Genomic DNA, 20,914 nt, shown 5'->3' on the forward strand with positions numbered 1-20,914 from the left:
TAGGCACCTTCAGATAACTACGCAGGATACTAAAGAAAATTCTGAACTCCACTGCACAGCTTCCGATGCTAGAATTACAGATTATAACAGATTATTACACCAACATATACTGACACCACGTATTTTCCCCACTCTCAATAAAAACCTGTAACATTAAATATTAAGCACAAAGCCACATCCTATTATTTAGTTTTTCTTAGCTGTGTGCCTGTCTACAATAAGCACTCTGATAATTTAGCCATGCAGCTGGAAAACTCTGTAAAAGTTTCTTTTAGAAGAAACCCTTAGGTCAGTGCAATTCATTTGTAGTTAAGTGACAAATTTTAATCATTTATGAAGGGGGAGAAAAAAACAGTATGGAACAAGTCCTAGAGTTCTTGGTTCTACACAGTTTTAGACATCAGCTGCAAAAGCAACATCCAGCCATGTAACCTGTGTACATACCTGATGTGAAGAGGCTCTGTGGTTCTGGTGCTGTGGGCCAGTCATTTGAAGTCTGTGGAGAGCTGGGGAATGGAGGAAGCCCACTAGGGATGGGGTTAGGGTGCCGAAAGTTGTCAGAGAAGAGCGACTGTGATTCTGTTACAGCCCCTTCAAAAGGAGACCGTGCACTGTGATTAGATGAACTGATGGGTATGACTGGATTGGGTTTTGTTAAACCAGGCGGTGGTGAAGGTGTGTCACTGTTTGTTATCTACAGGCAAGAAAGGAAGAGAAACAGTTAGGACATGAGTGTTTATATATAAAATATTCTTCACTAATACAGCTGAAAAACTTCCTCAAAATTTTTGGCTGCAGTTAGATTAATATATAGTTCAGCACAGGGTCGAACACAAAAATCAACTTAGCAGTAGCATTTTTAATAGTTTTGTTTAAAATTATAGATACACTTCAGAAAGTACTTGCTTCTCCAACTACAAGTTGCACCAATCCCTCAAACTCAGTTCTTATTTTAACAGCATTTATCTTTATGTCTTACCTGCTGGGAGCTGTCACCATTTCCTATACTGAGGGAATCTGAAGGTTTGTCGATAGGGCTGCAAAAGTGGGAGGGGAAAAGAGACATTAAGACACAAGTATTTAACATGAAAATCAACATTTGCTTTCGTAGTGGTAGAAAAGCCTTGAAATAAAGACAAAGAAAAATTAATTAGGAGGAATCAGGAAGGAAAAAATCCACTTTTTATTTATGAGACTGGTTTTTTTCATCATAAGCATTTGCCATATATTGTAATACTTCTTCCCACCACTCTCCACTCTGCTTGTTGACTGCCCTGTTAAGGAACAAAAGGAAAGTTTTAAACACTCTCATAGTAACTCTATGCCATTCAAAAAAACAGGATTCTTGTACTATGGCAGTATTCCATAGTAGTCAGTTCCATCTATGCTACTACCAGAGAGAAAGTTGGGAACAGACTTCTTTTCCAAATTCCTAAGCTGTAAGTTCCCATACAAGTCCTAAATAAATCTGGGGAGAGATACAAGATTAAATTAACTATTTAATCCTGGTGGCAAGTTAAGCTTCCCACCAGCCTTCAAGCTTTAACTAGCAGGAACTACTTCCAAGTAAGAAAACAGTTTTGAGATGACAAAAGAGTAAAAACACAGGAAAAAACATAGCATAAAAACCTGCCAACAAACATAAAGAGAATAAAAGATAAGACACAGCCTCAAAGCTATTCACTGGAATTAACGTGACTTGGCTGAAATGGTATGTCTCAGGATTCAAGATTCTGACAAGCATCTGTCAGTTGCCTCAATTATGCTAAATGCCACACTAACGAAACAGTATTACTTCCAGTTCAGATTAAAATCTCTGTTTTACAACTTCAAGGTACTTTCATTTTTATCTACCCATAAGAGAAGATGGACAAGCATCAGGCTGCACAGCCCAAACCACAGGTCCTTGTAGGACCAGAAGTAAGAACATGAATTTCAGTTCCATTACGAGACCAGAATGTGATACAAGTCCAATTACAGGCAAATTACAAGACAAATATATAGAGAGTAATTATTTTAACTGTGTGCAGACTTCAGATTTTAGCTACACCTTGTTTTCAAATATCTCTTGCTGCTGCAAATTTTAAATACTGCATAAAGCCACATACCAAGGTCAAAAATTCTTAAGATTGCTTCCCTCCATATTTGTTCTCCCCATCCAAAATAACTGGAGTTGAAACCCAGCAGAATTAATTCTTCTCCATTCCAAAGAAACTGCATACAAGTAATCCATCAATAAAACCAATTTTTGTGTAAAAGAACACTGAGTCGGTATCTCAAAAAGATAACTGAAGCTGCAATATTTATGACTATAAAAGTCAGGGGAATGTACTTGCAAACAAGCATTACTCCAGTAAGGATTTACAAATACTTTCTACTCAGTGGTTGAACAGCATGAATAAAGTTCTTCCATTTGAAACAAACTGCCTTGGGTTAGTAATTTCTGAATACCTATAGCACAAAAGTTTGATGTAGACTTTTCACTACACAATCACTCTGATTGCAGAGCTGATATTCCAGCCAAATTCTTTTCCCAAAGCTGCTGACAGAAAGTCACAATGCTGCAGTTTAAAAAGCTATGTGTAAGACAGCTTTTAATGACAATCTAAATGCTGAAAATGTTTATTATACTTGAACCTGCCTAAGAACCCTTTAATTGTAAGACAGACTTCCAGCCCTCAGGAACGCACAAGATTCATTATCTATTAGCTATAATATTTTTACCTACATTCAGTACATTCTTTTCAGAAAAGATAAGGAAGCTGCAGGTCACTACTGAGATGCAACCATAGGATCTCTGATCACACCTCAATGGGACTGCTATCAAGCCTAACAAGAAGGTACCACTTCCAACAGCACTCAACGTTAATGCATCGGTTCAATATTGATTTAAAACAAAGATCAGCTACCCAATCGGCAACACCACTTCTTGAAATATTAAGAGTTCACCTTGTTATTTTCCCATCCAACATCTGAATAAGCCCAACCATTATTACCTCAAGGGGTCCATAAAAAACAAACCAGCATGACTACAGACTGCCACTGGAACTGCAAGTGATGCTTATGATGGAAGAGGACATCAGTTCTATTCAAGGAGTGCACCAAAAGAGGAAAAAATGTTGGCTAGCAATAAGGAAGTTATCGCAAGCAGATGATTTACTTCTTCTGCACAAAGAAACCTCAGTTGAATCTGCTGGCCTGTTGTTCCTATTACTGAGTGATAATCAGGGAACCCTTACCTCTGCAGTTGTGTTTCTGGAACACACGACTATAAAGAGATGACAAATACTCAGTCCTAACACTTAGCTTCCTTCTGTTGATGCTTTTCCAAGTGACAAGCCTCCTGATGTATAGCAACTAGCATGTTACTGTTGTGGAAGCTTCTGTATAGAAATGAAGGGCTCAGCTCTCGCTGGGACCATGCAGCTATGTAAGCTGTTGATCCCCCAGTTATTCAGCTCCCCTCAGCCCTCACCTGTACCATCACTTACTAACTTCACATTAGGGCTCTCCTGTACAATCTGCCAATCGGTCTTTTTGACATGGGCTAGACTAAGCCCAGGTTTTTGTGACCTGATCAGGATTTGAATCCAGCCCTCCAACCAGAGAGAGAGACTGGAGAATCATTCCCTCCACACCAATCAGTGAGAGAGAAAGCAAGCTATCTGAAGTATAAAAGGCAGCACAATTACCCGAAATCTGAGTCTGCACCATCTGGAGTCATGTGTTCTGGGTCTGTGCCATTTTCTAATATAGGAGGCGTTTTCCTGTGTTCCATTGTTAAACCGTTGGCTGATTTACTTGAACTCTGTAATGATGGCCAGGCATCTTTGTTATTACTGTTGGGTCTGAAAAAAGGCAAAAGTAAAAAAAAAAAAAAGAAAAAGAAAAAAAAAGAAAATAGTTCAAGTTATGAAGAAAGTGTTTTTAAAAATTGTAAGCACTGGGGAAATGAATCCTTGTGCCAGACAATCCATAAGAATAGATTTATCTGGATGTTATTTCTCAGATTTTAAATGGTGATGACTTAAAAAAAAGACTTAGTGGGGTAGGGAAGGGAGAGAGAAAACTGGGGGGAATTCTGTTTTCTTCACTGAATAGACAGCTGCTCTGCCAATGCTGAAGTCCAAACTTGTCCATTTGGGGGATAAGAAAAAAATGAAAAAAAAAAATCCATCAACAGCTTCAAGTATCCAGACCTACAGAAACCTCATTTAGAATTATTTGCTTTATCCCATAAGTATTTGCAAGTTCTGTAAATCATGAACTAAATGATTTTTTTGGTTTTTTTAATAAATGTTTTATATTTGAGGCCCTATCAAGCCTGGCCCCAACAGATGAAGTTTGTGTTTTACGCCTACACAAGAGTCCGCAGCTTTACTAACAGAGCATGAGACCAGTCAGACCAACACACTGTTCATTCAAGTTACTGCTCCCTTTATTTCTAGTTTAAAGCCATAATTACTTCCCTCTTATAAAGTAACATGAAATTTCATTTCAGAGTGCACATTAGATCTGAAAGAAGTTCAAGAGAACACTCAAAGCCCAAGTTTTTGCTAAAAATAGTTACATTCTATACAAATTGAAGCAAGCTGGAATATCATCTATAACCAAATGCATTCAAATACAGTGTCATCTGCTAACCCTACAATCTTACTATAAAAGATTTGCCTTTGTGTTCTTCAGTTTTTATATTAACTTTAGCTTTTCACTTGCTTCAATTAGGATGCTGGTTTTTGTGTCCAAGTGCTGTCTTCATAAGGAACAAGATTTCCAAAAAATTTTTTTTAAATACATAAGTTCCTCCTGATGTCCCCCTTCATTAGTATGTTCTTATTACATGGTCCAACATTTACTCTACATCTCTAAGTCAATTTAGTAAGTTCTCATTCAGAATCTGGAAATTCCTATAGCTGCTTATAGCAACACAAGTGTTTCCTACTCCTATTCAGACAAAAATGCTATTACTAGCTACCCTCAAATCTCAGTATTATAAGATTTGCTATTCTACCTCCATCTTCTCACATAACTACACAATATGTACAGAGATGAGAGCCTTGACCCAATTTACAGATCTCATCTTTGCTTTGTACACATTTGAAATAAGTTAGAGATCACAAGTTGATCAGATATTGAACATCAAGGAATGAAGACACATCAGAGCAATGTCAGTCATTTAATAGTCTCACTCTTACAAAAACGAGCTGTAATCTAGATGTAACAAGATTTTCAATCCATTAACAGATTTATTTTAAATATCAAAATTCATGTCTGCTGCTGTGCAAAGCCATCTCTATACTAAAACTAACTTTAAAATGTCACAGTTAAAAGTCAGTTTTCATCCAAGGAGAAAGGTAAAGAAACTGGCTTATGTTTTGGGGTGGGCTTTTGCACATGTGGGCTTTTTTGTTTAAGTTCAAAGCTGCACACTTTTAAAGGGCTGTTCTCTAAAAGACCAGCAAGTGCTTAACAGGTGTTTCCACTTGTAGCATAAGAAAGCATTCATTTCAGTTCTTTAGGAAAAGGTCAGCAGGAAAAAAGAGGGAAAAAAAAGAGCTTTATCTGTTCTAAATGTGGAATACACCTCTAATTTTAAGAGAATGCAGTCACCGTGACTATCAAGTGGCACACCAAGAGATGAGTACTGACATAAATGAAGTGGCACTGTGGGATTTTAACATTTGCCTTCAACAGCAAGAAAAAAAGGTCTGCAAGTAGGACCTTTCAAATTAGGACACAATTGTGAAAAAGCATTTATGCACAGTTTCAGAAATGTTTTCTACTACTGGATATTTGTAATTAAACACCTACTATTTAGAACTCAACTTCTGTTCAATTCCAGAGTGAAACAGAAATCCTGCACCCCAGAAACACAGGAACAACCACAAAATTCTCAGAGGCTTTGACAAACTGCCAGAAATATATTAATATCATATCAATGAATCAGACAAAAACAACAACCCGTTGAATTGGGTAGAAAACTGTGAAGGAGAACAACATGCATTCACCAGCTCACAAGCTACATTTTGTACTGATGAGACGGGACTTGAAGAAACATTTCAAAATCCTAGCTGCAAGAGGAAATTCACTTTGCAACCCAAAAGGTAGTGCCTAGCCTTTAGCAAAGAATAGAGTCTATGTCATCATGATGCTGTTCAGCTGAAAAGAGAAATTAACTCTAGGCTTGTTGCCTTTGGAGTAACATGCCGTTTTTTTCCCCACAAGTGCCAAAATGTTGGCACCACAGATTGGCCAAGCTCCAATTTGTAATTTCTTTCTGAAGGCTTTAAAGTTTGCTGCAGTTTCAGATAGAGCATTCTTTCCCTGCTGGTATCATATTTTGCTGGGATCTAACTAGGTTTCAAATTAAGATTAGTTCAGACTTTGAACATAAAATAATCAATATTCAAATGCAGGAAATGGTGTATCTGCTTTACTCACTGCAGTCTGCCTTCCAAGTCAATACTGAACCAGTGCCCAAGAAAGAAGTGGCACAGTCCTTAAGAGAAGATCCAACTAAAGGTCCTGACCACTTGCAGTCAAAGAGCGTATGACGCATCCTCCAGAAGTTGAAGAAAATAATCCCAGTCACACCAGCTGGGATACCAGTTCTCAGAATTATATTCTGCTTGTTCAAGCTCAATTGGCAATATTTTAGATACAGTACCCACTTTCTCGCTTAAAATGTTGTGCAGTGGTGCTGCCAATGGCAAATTATTGTCTGAAAAAATTCAGTAGTGGATAAACTGGCACACAACACAAACCCTGATTACAAGGCCAAGGTGCATGCAAAGTGCAGTTTAACTTTTACATTCCACTCCGCCCATCTCATTGTGAAAATCCTACAAGGAGTGGATGAAATTGTTAACAGTTTTCATTTCTTTATCTTAAATATGATATTTGAGCGGTTAATTCACATAAGAACTGATGACCTTAGGCTTTCATTTATCTTTGTATGTCTATGTACTCATATGGAAGAAATCTCTTCATAACTTACTGAACAAACTACTTCAATGGAATATTATTTTAACAAGCTGTAATAAGTGATATCTGCAATTACAACACAGTGAAAAATATTTAAGTTCACTAGATAAAAGCAAGGAACCTTTTATTCATTTCTTGTGAATTTTTACTCACACAAAAGAAACAAACTGATTTTACTTCCAATTTCTAAGGTCCTTACACCTAATGTAAGGACTGCACTACAAATCATGATGTAAAAACCACCTCAGCTGTAAAAGTACAGACTGCATTCATCATGACACCATACCAAGAAAGCTGACATCTGGTCTTTAAAAAATATTATATGTTTATGCAAATATGAAATACAAGATTGTCTTTCAGAATAAGAATACCTCATTCTGAACTAGTGATCCAAATGCACACAGCAGAAAAACATTTCTTTACTAAGTGAGACTTACACTCACTTTGTATGAGAACGAGGTGGTGCATATGTCTCTGCATGGAGAAAACCAGTATCAGAGTTCGTCATATAATAGCCACTAAAAAGAGCAGGCAACTTAGGGAATGCAGTAGGAATAAGAAAGTTTTCTTTGGGAATAACCAGAAAGAACACATAGCCAGGCAGTCCAGCATCAGTACTTACGCATCATACCTCTGCAGTGCTGTCACTTTGTTCTTGTTCTTGTCAACTGTACCCGTAGATAATTGGAGAAAGTTGGGGTTTAGTTTGTATAATTCTTGCAGTAGTTTCTGTTCGTATTCCTGGTGCTTACCCGCCTAAGGAAAGAGACACTCACAATGAATGAATACTGCTTTAATATATGTTTTTATAGATTAAAAAAGTTTTTTATATATAAATGTACATACATAAATCCTAAAGCTTAGTAATTGAGCTTTAACAACTCAACAGGGCACTCCTGAATGAAACTTAAAATAGTGCTTCTCAATCTCAGCACAGACGTGATCTCCATGAATCTAAAGCTTGCCTAGAAATCACTTGGATGTATTTACCAATTTATAATTTTGGCAATTATAAATTACCAAAGCAGAAAAAAAAGTTACAACCTTATTAGAACTTGCTTTTCAGTTCTAATCAAGAGCTTCACAATATACCTTCTAAATCACAAAAGGCTAAATCTCCAAGGCAGTCTGCATTTGATATATCAACCATTCTAAGCTTTTCATAAGATAGGAGGGACCAAAGAGTCTCTCTTTTAAACCCAAAGTTCCAAGATGGAAGTAATTTCTATTGGCCTAATAAAAACAGCTGAGGTGGTCTGAGTGTTAACTATCATGTGACAAGGAGTATATTCTGAGCAATAACTGATAAATCATTCTTTTTTAAAAACTGAAATATTCTTTTAACAATTGAATTAATTGAGAACAATTTCTTGCTTTCAGAAATTGAGGACCACCAATCCAACTCCAGAATACTGAATCGGGCAAGTGAAGGAAGAGAGTAATTTTCAGTCTAGCTTATCTGTAACATGTGGCTAAATATTTAAAACAAAACCAGCAATATCCACCCTCCTTCCTAACCTTTAAAGTGACATCTGAAACAAATTCAAGATGAGCATTCACATTTTCTGTAGGTTGTTATACCACTCCAACATAAGAATTACTATTTGCAAGTTAAGTATTGTAATTAGTTGAATTAAGATGCAAAATAGAACAGCGAATTTGAAGTTGTCAATAGCTTTTGTCTAGAGTTTCCAGATACTAAGAGATGTCCCTTAGCAAAGCAAACAAGTGCCAAGGCTTATGGTCAGGCCTTCTGAACCTTAAGTCTGGAACACATATGTTATTATCTATCACATCTTCCGTATTGATTTAAAAGCCCTCACACTACTTGTACACCTAAAAATTAACATTTGTACATTACTTAATTCATTCCCTTTATAAATATTTTGTTGGAACAGGAATGGAATTGATGCACAGGCAATGTGGACATCCTCCCAGAAAAACATTAAAACCTAAAAGACAACTATGACTTGCTTTTTAAAAAAAAAAACTAAACAGGAATATTTGACAAAATTCAAAAAACAGTACTGCTGAGAAACGAAATTCCCTTATGGGCTCCTTTAGAAGGCCAACTGCATATCCCATTTGAATACTCCAAGTCAATCAAACACTATAAATGTCTCCAGTTTTTTGCTACTTAGTTCTTCAGTTCTTCATTACTGTTTGATTCTCAACGTGTCTTTATGTAGTCAACCTACACAACCCTCAAAAGGACACTGAAACATCTGGTGTATGCATCATCTTACCCAACTTTGTCAGTGCCTACACTCAAGCTACTATCTACAGTAGAAAAAAGTGTGGTTCCAGAGTGTGGTTCACCTAAACGTAAACGTTATGGCATATACTGCACCCTGGAAACACTTCTCTCCCCACCCACCATGAATAGAACATAAGCAACTAGCTTAGATGCACAGATCTGCACTGCAAACATTAAGCAGCTGAGTAAGAAGAAACCTCCCTGGATAGCTCATCTTGCTTAAGACTTCAGTGGCAAAAGACTGAACGTCATGGCCAGGAACATCAGGCCAGTCCTAAGCTCACTTGCCTGTCACAAATGTAAGAAAGAAACAAGATGAAAATCCTACATAGGAGCTTGCAGTAATGATGCTTTATTTGTAACAAGCAATCTGGAGACCATACTTAGCATCTCCAACCTACCTTACCTAAATTCCCAGTTTCACTTTCAGAGACTTCCTGGAGTTCTGCCAGTTCTTTTCCATTTGTCACAACATTTAGCTCTATTAACAATTATTGAGCCTAGAACCTAAGTTCACCCATTGACAATTTTTTTTGTTTTAAAATAGAGAATCAAAGTCTGTGACAATGAACATTCAATATCATTAAATGGACCTGTAAATTCATTCACACTAACCCAAACTCCAGAAAGCTGGTGCAGTGAAAGCAAATGCACTTTTCAATAGTTGTGTAATTTCCAGTGATTTCCAAGAAAGCAATGTGAAATCAAGAAGAAAGATTAAGGAATGTAAAAAGGAACAGGAAAGGAAGATTCATTTAAGTTACCAAGATCAAGTATAATCCACTCAAGATGTCTGAAGGAACTCATATGTGAAATTGAATTCCTGGCCAAGCCACGTAGCCTATCAATTTTAACCGGCAGTTAGGCCAGAGGACTGACAGATTGCCATTGCCTCCTACAAAAAGGGCTGTAGAAAACATCCTGTGAACTACAGACTGCTAAATTCAACCTCCATCCCCCCTAAAATCATAAAGTCTACCTTAAAAAAACAAACAAACAAAAGACAGAAGTTCATGGATAAACACAGTCTGATGGGAATGAATCTGAACATCATCTGTAAAGGGGAATCCTATTTCACTAACACGATGGAATTTTATGACAGTGTCAGTGTTTTGCTTTGTGTGGCGGGGTTTTGATGGCAGGAGAGAGGCTGCAGGGCGGCTCCTGCGAGAAGCTGCTGGAAGCTCCCCCGGCTCCAAGTCAGACCTGCCGCTGGCCAAGGCCGAGCCCATCAGCGATGGTGGGAACAGATTTAAGAAGGGGAACCTGCAGTGGGGGAGGAGGTTGGAATGTGAGAGGAACCCCTCTGCAGATACCGAGGTCAGTGAAGGAGGGGAGGAGGAGGGGATGCCCCCGCAGCCCGCGGGGAGGCGGCAGGCTGTCGCCCCCAGCCCACGGAGGGCAGCGGGGGAGCAGATGCCCACCTGCAGCCCGGGGAGGGAGGAGCCCACGCCGGAGCAGGGGGATGGATGCCCCCCAAGACGGCCGGGACTCCGTGGGAAAGCCCACGCTGGAGCAGGCTGTGCCTGAAGGACTGCAGCCCGCGGAAGGGACCCGCGCTGGAGCAGTTCGGGAAGAACTGTCTCCCTTGGGAGGGACCCCACAAGGGAGCAGGGACCGAGTGCGGAGTCCTCCTCCCCCTGAGGAGGAAGGAGTGGCAGAGACAAGGTGGGATGAACTGACCCCATCCCCCTGTGCTGCTGGAGGGGAGGAGGTGGAAAGAACTGGGAGTGGAGCCTGGGAAGGAGGAAGGGGTGGGGGGAAGGTGTTCTAAGGTTTGGTTTTACTTCCTAATATCCTTATTTTTATTTGATTGGTAGTAAATTAAATTGATTTTGTTTCCTCCCCAAGTTGAGTCTGTCTTTTGCCCATGACCATCATTGGTGAGTGATCCCTCCCTGTCCTGGTCTCGACCCATGAGCGTTTCTTTATATTTTCTCCTCCCCATCCTGCCAGGGCAGGGGTGAAGTGAGCAAGCAGCCTCCTGGTTCTTTGTTGCTGGCCAGGCTGAAACCACAACAATCAATAAGCATAAAGAGGATCCACAAAATTTTCAAAGAAGCCTTTGATAAGGTTTCATACCAGAAGTTATTTACAAAGTTGCCCTGGGATAGAGGCAAGGTTCTTGTGTGGTTCAAAGATAGAAAGGCAAAGGTAAAACTTACTGGTCACTCCTTTAGGTTGCAGAAGCAAGAGAGGATGACTGATGACTGGCATCAGTTTTATGCAATATCATCAGCATGTATGAGAAAGGAATGAAGAGCAAGTTCTTTGCTGACAATACCAAACTCTTTGGGTTGTTATCAGCATGGCAGTTTACTAAGAACTCCAAAAGAACCCCAGAGAACCCACGGGCAAAAACATGGCAAAAAAGCTTCACCAGAGATATGTCAGGTAACACACCAATGGAAAAGTAGCCTAAACCACACTAATGCTGTATTGATCTGTGAACTGGCTGTTACAGCTCAGAGAAGAGCTACTGAGGTTGCTGCCAACAGATCTCAAATTATTAGTTGATTAGGCACTGGCAGCCAAACACAAAAAGTGTGCTAGACATCATTAGGAAGGGCACTTAAAAAACCACAAACAGCACAAAACAAAACAAAAAAGCCCCCCCCCCCCCCCAAAAAAAAAAACAAAAACAACTAAGGACTGCTGTATCAAACTTTGCTTCCTTTATGTCATGAGTATGATGTGTCTGACCTCTGCATCTCAAGGAGGATACGGTTAGAAGGTAGAGAAGGGCAACAGAAATTATCACAGAAAGGGAGAAACTGCTTTAAAAAGAAGTTTAAAAGCCCAGAAACTGTGTGATTTAGAGAGAAGACTGAGAGAGATAAGATCACGTTTTACACCACAACAAAGGCAATGGATAAGGTGAATAAGGGGTTTGCTTTCAGCAAGTACTACAATGCTAAGATTAGGGAACACTTAACAAAACTAACTGGAGATCAGTTTAACACAGGCAAAGAAAGCACTTTACAAAACAGCTGGTGAACTTCTGGGGCTTGCTGCCACAAAAGACTATAGGGTTGACAGTATCAGTAGGTTCAAAATGGATTAAATAAATTCATGGCTGACAGCTCTATAAAAAACCTAAAAAGCCTAGACAGGAACATACCCTCAAACATGTATTGATATAACAGATCTAGTTGGTGGGAGAAATACAGTGAAATGAACGGGAAGGTGGCCTGGTTTGCAAGTTCTCCTTGAATTTTACCTCCTATTGCCATTATCTGTGACAAAATATATACTACAGGGGACTATTAATCTGAACCAGCAGGGTATTTTTTAATTTATGAAAATGCAGCTGAAATCCTCAGAAATAACTGCTAATTTGTAGAAAAAAATCTTTAATAGATATGGACATTCTTCCTTATTCTCTGGCTTCCATCAGCCTAACATGAAATAAAATCTACTTGTACAACATTTGTGCTAGCACTAGGTGTGGGGACCACCTGCTTCATGGACAGACCACAAGCAAAAGTTACAACCTGGATGCAAGGCTGGCATACTTGAGATTGAGTTTAAAAGCTTTACCATACCTCATGTAGAGGGACAGACGCAGACCCAAAAGACCTCAGAATGCACCACCTTTGAAAAAGTAAAGCTTTCCATTTACTTATTTCCCTACTCTGGCTAATAAACATTTGGATGTTGAGATGAGTCAAAAAATCCCCACATCAGTATTTATGCTCTATTACATTTACCCTCAATGTTTTATTTCCAAATGGTTTCTACACCCTTCACAGGCTAAAAGGGATGTCATAATTCAGACAGCATGCTCAAATCACAGTACAATAGTTAAGTCATAACTGGCCACACACACAAAACCTACAGGAAAACCCAGATCTGCACTAACTTATTTCACAGAGATTTAAAATAACATATGTTACTTTGAGTTGGTATGAACAAAGGGCTAGTAGCTAACTCAAGGTTATTTGAATTCTTTGCTAAGAGTTTATCTCCATCTTTTTGACTCATGAACACTCAGTGGATTTTTCAGCCTTTGAAAGCAGCATGCAATGAAAAAAATTAACTAACAGTTCACTTCCAATATCCAACTTGTTAATCACCTTTTCGATTTCAAAATTAATCTCTGCCATAACATTCAGCAAAAAGCTACATTATACACATATTAGACTAAATGATATACAATACAATACATACATGCCACATTTCATGTGTTTCCCATTCACTACACTTACCTGCATTTCTTCTTTTGTGAAACTGGCTGCTTCATCTCCCAGCTCATGTAGATACATGCAGTCTGGTTTTGGACACTGCATATTTTTTAGAAAATAACTGCAATATTTTGTTGTACCTAATGAAGCCTGAAGAAGAAAAAAAAATCATTACTTAAGTACTGGAGGTTAAGAATGCTTTTTACAGTACAAGAAAAACAAAAAGTTATATTTGCAAAAAAAAAATCCTTCCCAAGATTTGGAGTTCCATCATAATGCAGTTTTTGATGCAGATGGACTAGGAAGTCCATTTCTAAGAAGTCTATATACTTGAGGATTAGATAATTAGGATTTATTTCTTCTTTCATCCAAACTAAACACTAAAATAAGAGCCTCAGTAAACATTTGCATTCATAATCATAAGAAGCCAAATAAATAAAGAATTCGTATTACATGAAACCGGTTAATGTTTTGTAGCAGGGTCAGGAAATTAATATTAACTAGATGATTTTCTGTAGCCACCAATGTGGCCAAGTCAGCCTGAATACCTGTTTACACAAATACTAAAAGGGGAAAACTTGCATTTCCCAGGGAGCTTTTGAGAGTTGTGGAGTTTGGACTACAGAATTGCTCTGTAAAAGCAAATAATCGGGTTTTCACACTGTGCTATTAAGCTACACAGTAAAAAAGCCACTGTGGGAAGGGGAAAGTGGTGCATCTCTTTCTTTGTCTCAGACTTTTGTTTTAAGAAGTTACCTGCTAATCTCCTGGAGTTACTTGCTAACTGCCTGGAACCTGCTGGAAGCTCGCTGAACTTCCATGTTGTGATTAATGCTATGAAAATAGGTCAAACCCCAATAAACTGGACATTTTTGTTCATCATCACAAGAATATTGATACAAGTAAAATTTTATACTATGCCCTGATATTAGTGTACTAACACATACACAAAAGAATGTAAAAATATTACCACCTTAAGTGTTCTGCCGTCTACCACCACATTATTGACGCATTGTATGGCTCTGAGAGCATCTTCTGACCGGATGTAGGTTACATATGCACTGGCACTTGGACCCTAGAAAGAAAACATACCATATTTTTTTTTAGTCCCCCCAGACAGATCTGAACATTAAGTTGCCTTTTTAGCAGCTCACTTCATAAACTGGTATATTCACAGCTAGATGTTTTTAACATGAAAACTAACAAAAATGGTAGAATTCAAAACTTAGATGTGATGCATAAAGAATGGGGAAAAGAAGAAATGCATCAATAAGTTATTTGAAAGTTCTAAAAATAATTAAAGGTACTCTATCCCTGAAATGCAGATTAGTCAATAAATGCCACATTGCTGCTTCTTTGAAGGTTTTCATCCTGTCTGCCAGTTTTTAATCTACATTGCATCTTGCATCCAACTTCAAAAGTCTGGTTGGACAGCGTCTCAGTAACTTAACAGTAATTTGATTTTTGCAATGCTGTATTTTTTTTTCTTTTCACTTCTTTAACATATTGCTTAATCAGAAATAGGGAGCCCCAGATTTACTCTGCACACAGGTATTTTCTCTAAAGGAATAAGAAAATCACAAGGGCTTCTGACTTACCTGTGACCCCGCATATGATGTGCTGTTATTAATGACAACTTTATGTATTTTACCAAACTTCCCAAAATATTCTGGTCGTTTCAAAACCTACAAGAGAAGAAAGTTAAAGTGGTATACTGGAAAGTTAATTCATAAAGGGCTGTACTTATTCTTCTGTGTAACTGTGCAACTTTAATAAAAAACAGGTCTCTTCTACAAAGAGGAAGAGAGCATGTAGATTTGTTTTCCAACATATAACATGGCTACTTGCAATACAAAGTATGTTGCCACTGCAGTAAAGAACTTAAGTGAGGGATATTCCACATTTTATGTTGTATTTTTTTAAATTTCTTTTGGTACTCAGACTACCCAAACTCTACCCTGGCAAGATACATCCCATTCAGCATGAAATATTCCTGTATGTATCTATTTTATAATTTGAGGAAAAAATAAAAATCACATTCATTCCAGTTTTAAAATAAACAACCATCTTAAATTTGCATTCAGATATATTAACTGCTAGGAACAAAATGCTGAATCCTGACTCACTTGCTCCACTCCAAAGAGAAAGAGAGTAAAGCAATTAGCTTGAGATAGCCTCAAGTTTTCAGAAGACCAGACTAAATACAGGAAAACAATATATGGCACTTGCCATGGGCAAGAAAAAATGTTTCAGAATCAACATCATGCTGAAATAAATGAGCGACTATCACATCCCTGAAGGGAAAAGAAAAACAAACCCCAAACCACTCCTGTCTTGCCCTTCCCTGCATCAGTAATAACACACCATTTAGGGATCCTGTGCAAAGCAGGAACATTTCTAGCATATTAAGCAACTCTGTTGAATAACGGTTACCTGTGTGCCAATGGAATTGGCAATATATCTGACACATTTGGTCCCCAAAGCCTTTTCTTTTTTTTTCTATCCCCGTGACAGAAGGAGGTGCAGAAGTACTGACTACTCAGACTGAAGCTAGATAAGCTAAGGGTATTTCTAGTTCTAGAGAATAACCTCAGTGGTTAAAATGGAAGATTAATTTCCCCAACTCCATCTTCATATTAACACTGGATAGTACAGTTAAACTGTACTGATCCAAGAACTTCTTTACCTAACCACCTCCTCCCCCTTCTCAAGGGAGCATCAATGTCTTCAAGATCTGAAAGCGTTAATCACATTTGGAACATCGTACAGAACCACAGGGCACGTTGTGGAGATAACCAGTCACTCACTGGTCTCCTCTGACTGCTCTTCACTTGATCTACAGCCTCTTGAGAGATCCTACACCCACTCTTTGGCATCATTCCAGAGGAGATTGACAATCCTGACTAAAGCAGAAGACTTTCTTCAAGTGTCTTGCAGATTATACTCCCGATGAGATGTGGCAGTGTGGCCTTCACAATTTTCACAAGAGCATGTCAACAGAAGTGGATCCACCTGTAGTCCATTATGATCCACAGATATATTTCCAGAAACAGTAAATAGCAGCCAATCTCCCCTTCTAATTCATCTTTATTTGTGCAGGAGTTTTTTGCTTGCTTAGGTGGAAAACTTAAATTTAATATATTGAATACTTTTTTTTTCAGTCCACCTCTCTCTTTCAGGCTAGGTTTCCTGGAAATCAAGGCATCTTTCTGCTATATGCAATATTCAGTAAGTACACATTATCTTCTGGTATGTCAGTGAGAATACTGCTACCACCGAACCTAGTACAACACACACATAACCCCCCTTACTACACCAATAAACCCACTTCTAATTACTTCAAGTATTCAGTGTGGAATTATCTGAGGTTAAAAAATATATTTAACTGTATATATTATTATTTCTCTTACTCACAAATCCTCTATCTGGTCAAAGAAACTGAATACATTTTTCAGTAATAAATAGCACCAAGCCAGTGTTGACAGTTGCTAGCAAATACTTGTTGCTACATTCTTGCAGAAACTGAAGTGTTACATACTAGATCAGTTTAACTTTGATTTTTCTCTTCTCTTCATATCACCCCTTTTTTCCCCTCCACTAAAAGCAGCTTTTTACATTTGTTCCTTCCCAGCCTACCAAAATGCAGCCCATACTCTGTGAGTCCTCAGAAACAGCCACTTCTATTTGAGATTTCTCCAGACAATTTAGTCCAATCAGGTGAATTTAATGTGGCACAGTCATTTTGAAGACATCTATCTTATCCTGTAGTACATTTCCTCCATATTCTAATTCAAGGTACTTTTACTCATTAGCAGTAATTCCATTAGCCACCTGCAGCTGGCTGATGATGGAAGTAAATAAAACATTTTAAACACAATCAGTTTTCTCAAATTAAAAGCTTCTTTTTGATGATGCAGACTAGCAAGCCAACTCTTTCCTGTGTCTTCCTCTTACTAAATTTTTTCCCCCTCAACTGACATCAGCCTTACACTTCTTCCTAGTTACACTTCAAGTGTTGGCTTTTTTCTTCCGTCCCTACAGGTTTGTGCTACACTTTACATTTTTTTATAATCCAACCAAGCTCCCGTTTTAGAATTGGTGGTGCATGACACAGCTGTACAGTCCCAGCAGATCCAGCCCAGGAAAATAAGTACCTAAAAAAATCCTTAAGTTTATTTTTAGCTTATCAACAAGCCATTTTTAAACAAATACAAAGAACAATTTCCTTAACAAACAGAGAATCTGTACTACCAAAAGCAGAGACAAAACCTTTATTCAGCTTATTTTAGAGGAGAAAGCTGAGGAGGTTCCCTTAAGAAGTGGGGGCCTCAGCAGCAGTGAACCTTTTCAATGCTGCTTCATTTCGTACCCATCAGAGACACAGACAAGGGTGGGTACAAGGGTATTCCAATGGTTCCTTGACCGTAGGTTAAGAGCAAGATCTGTAAGTGTGAACCACTCACCTCTGGATCTGCTAGGCGCTGAGACAGCCCTACCACGAAGACAAGGTTCTTCTGTACAACCCGTACACTGGCCAAGTGTTTACGATTCTCTGATATCTTCTGTTTCCTCTCATTTTGTTTCTGTTTCTTTTCATTTTTTATCCTTTGCAGCTCTTCCTGGGAGAGTGGTTTGTACACTGCTGGATCTTCTGGATATGGCTAAATATAACAAATACCATTAAAAACAACCCATATAAGAAACAACACATTTAAAACATTGAGATTAATAATTTTCAACGCACCAATTTCTTTCTTCTGTTACACTGTTCTGATTGTTATGGCCAGCCACATTTTAGAAGAAGTGGCATATTCACTCCTTTGGGAAAGGTGAACATCTTGTGTATTTTCATGAAATTCTCCTTTTATAGACATAATACTGATTTGGGCAATAGTCACATTTTAACTCAGCTGCCTGGTCAGTTTGGTAACACTACAAGCAGCTGCAACATGACAGTCAACACATCCTGTTAAGATTTTACTAACAGGATAGTAAGCAGGATGAAAGCATGCCCTGCATATTCACTTTATATTAAGTTGTCTGATACAGATTTGGATACTTAAGTGTATGAACAAAGTAAAGACTACAGGATAAGAAATCAAAATACAAGCAAACTTCGTGGACCACTGAAATTACAAGACAGTAACACCATTTCACAGCTCCATTTTTACATTGTTAACTTCTCCTAGTGAAGAGACAGTTTCAATACAGTTACTGCATACTGATTTAATAGTATTCTTGCCATGCTTGTGTATCAGTCTGAAACTTGGGCTTTATCTTCCCTGGACAAAGGTGATTTTTTAACCTCAAGATTATCGTCTACAGATAACTCCTCAAACACAGACACAACACTATAGATTTTAGTCTCAAAAGCATCTAGCAGAAGTACAAGTGTCCTCAGAGTTACCTAGAAAGACTGCTCTATTCATGCAGAGCGTTGCTATAAAGGCATTATTTTAGCCTGGTCTTGTAGACTACAGTGCACTGTCCTCTGCCCCAGATTAGTCCTCAAAGCAGTCCAACATTCCTTACCTGTCCTAGTTTTCTCAGACTGAAAAGTTAGATTTCACACTTCATATACAAAGCAATGCTAAGCACAGAAGCAAGTATATAAAAACATCTCCAACAACAAAAAAAGTGTTTCTAAACACTGAGATGAAATAAAAAATAAGAAGAGTACAGGAGATGTGCATTAAGGTAAAGACTTAAGATAAAGAAGTTAAGCTGACCAATATGTTGAACTAAGTTCTTTGCTTGTACTACCATAACCAAAGGTTTCAGTGTGCAAGTCCAACAAAAATTAATTTAACTGTTTCCTCACTGTCCTCTGTTAATGGCACAATACAAAACTAGCAGTCATACTAAACTGAGAAAAATCTACAGCAGCAGATGAAAATAAGGTTTAAGTTAAAAGCATATATTCCCATACTTGGTGGCTCTTTCTGTAGCATCATGCAAGTCCTCAGACCTGACAGTCTTCTGAGTACATCCTCAAAAAAACCAAGATCGATTTTACAGTTTAAAGAGTTTAAAGTTCAGTACCATTATGCTATACTTGAGACACGTTCTGAAAATATGCTGCAGCCAACTTCAGCAGATGGCATCTCATGGTTAAATGCCGAGTCCTCTGGAACACGTTTTTAGTATCACAAAGGAATTTAAACTTGTACGATACTTTAGGAGTAGCCAAAGGTACACAACTAAGTCCTTAACATGAAAACACAGTAAGGACTCCTCTTACCCTTGAAGAACAGTTAAAACAGTACCATTTCTTAAAAAATTATATTATTCCCAAGTAACACTGAATACCTTACACAGATTTCACAATATACTTGATGAACAGCAATGACCTGTTAGTAGGCTCATTTGAGATTAGCTATAGCCAATACCTTGAGCTTTAACATATATACACATGAGGACTTCGGAGATGCAGAATAATTCTGCAAGGCATTTCACTTATTTAAAGAGCTTTCTCAAAGTCTGTGTTAGTCAATCATGTAGAATAAAGAATAGATATTGTTTTGCTTTAGGGAAGGGAAAGACTGCTCAGCAAAGAGAGAGTTAATTCAGTTATCACAGTCAAGCTGAGTTCAAGCAGGAATGGGAAGAAAACAAGTGCACCAGTGTAAGGTAGATATAGTTCTAAAAATAAAATAGCTCGCCCTTCGTGATGGGGTATCATAACCACAATCCATCCTCTCACAGGTTAATTCCTTCTCCACCTCCCATACTATGCAAGGCAAGGCTTGCAAGCGTGCTGCTCTCTGGTACTGTGCAAGAAATGAATTAATGGTTTTCAGCAGGTTCAGTAAGGCTCCTGAAGGTCCAGGAAAACTACAGCAAACAGTGCCAAAGTTCATCAGCTTCTTTCTTGCCAAGTATAGCCACATTCAGAGCATATTCTCAAGTGAGAAGCAAGTCAGACAATATGTTCTTTCTCTGTACAGTTATTTGCTACTGAAGGTCCTGAACATTAGTCACGAAACATCCCAGGTAGCTCAAGTATAACCCTGAGCAGAACATTTATTTGTTCATAGTAAAACTAGTAGTTTTTAATTGTACAGGAGAGCACAAGAACTGCTGGGAGACACACAACTAAAGAGCAACTTCAGAATCAGGGAAGAGAAATGTCTTCATCTCAGCAGAAAGTACAAGACTGCCTGAATAAGGATTTCAATCATTAAGGAGTAGCACCAGTTGATTTGCCACCATGGATAATAGCACTTGTTTGAGCAACAGAATCATCAAAAGTTCTTGCTAGATACTGTAGAGCTGTATAATATATAAAATGTTTCACATGTATATTTATAACTCTTATGACATGTTTAATGCCTCTAAGGAATATTGGTAGTTGGATATCCTGACTTGCAGGACCTGTAAATGAATCTGTGTGCACTTCGTGAATCCCAAGAATAAAACAAGAACCCCAGTCCTAAGAAGTGATAGACGATTTTCCGATCTATATATAATGTGTGGCATAACAGATAAG

General features: G+C 38.2%; 1 protein-coding gene across 8 annotated transcripts in view; it reads right to left on the reverse strand.

The window, feature by feature from the left end:
* CNOT4 (CCR4-NOT transcription complex subunit 4) overlaps positions 1 to 20,914 on the reverse strand; it is an 85,256-nt gene that overhangs the window by 20,982 nt on the left and 43,360 nt on the right. For 3 of the 8 annotated variants that reach the window (XM_075058188.1, XM_075058194.1, XM_075058189.1), the window contains exons 3-10: positions 17,889 to 18,086; positions 15,024 to 15,110; positions 14,399 to 14,500; positions 13,450 to 13,575; positions 7,607 to 7,740; positions 3,693 to 3,848; positions 980 to 1,037; positions 445 to 694 (exon numbers count right to left, since the gene is read on the reverse strand). In XM_075058188.1, the coding sequence (XP_074914289.1) occupies positions 445 to 694; positions 980 to 1,037; positions 3,693 to 3,848; positions 7,607 to 7,740; positions 13,450 to 13,575; positions 14,399 to 14,500; positions 15,024 to 15,110; positions 17,889 to 18,086 (1,111 nt within the window). The remainder of the gene's footprint in view (positions 1 to 444; positions 695 to 979; positions 1,038 to 3,692; positions 3,849 to 7,606; positions 7,741 to 13,449; positions 13,576 to 14,398; positions 14,501 to 15,023; positions 15,111 to 17,888; positions 18,087 to 20,914) is intronic. The other 5 variants (XM_075058192.1, XM_075058195.1, XM_075058193.1 and 2 more) reach the window with 3 other exon arrangements.

Source organism: Buteo buteo, chromosome 26 (assembly GCF_964188355.1).
Source record: "Buteo buteo chromosome 26, bButBut1.hap1.1, whole genome shotgun sequence".
Taxonomy (NCBI): domain Eukaryota; kingdom Metazoa; phylum Chordata; class Aves; order Accipitriformes; family Accipitridae; genus Buteo; species Buteo buteo.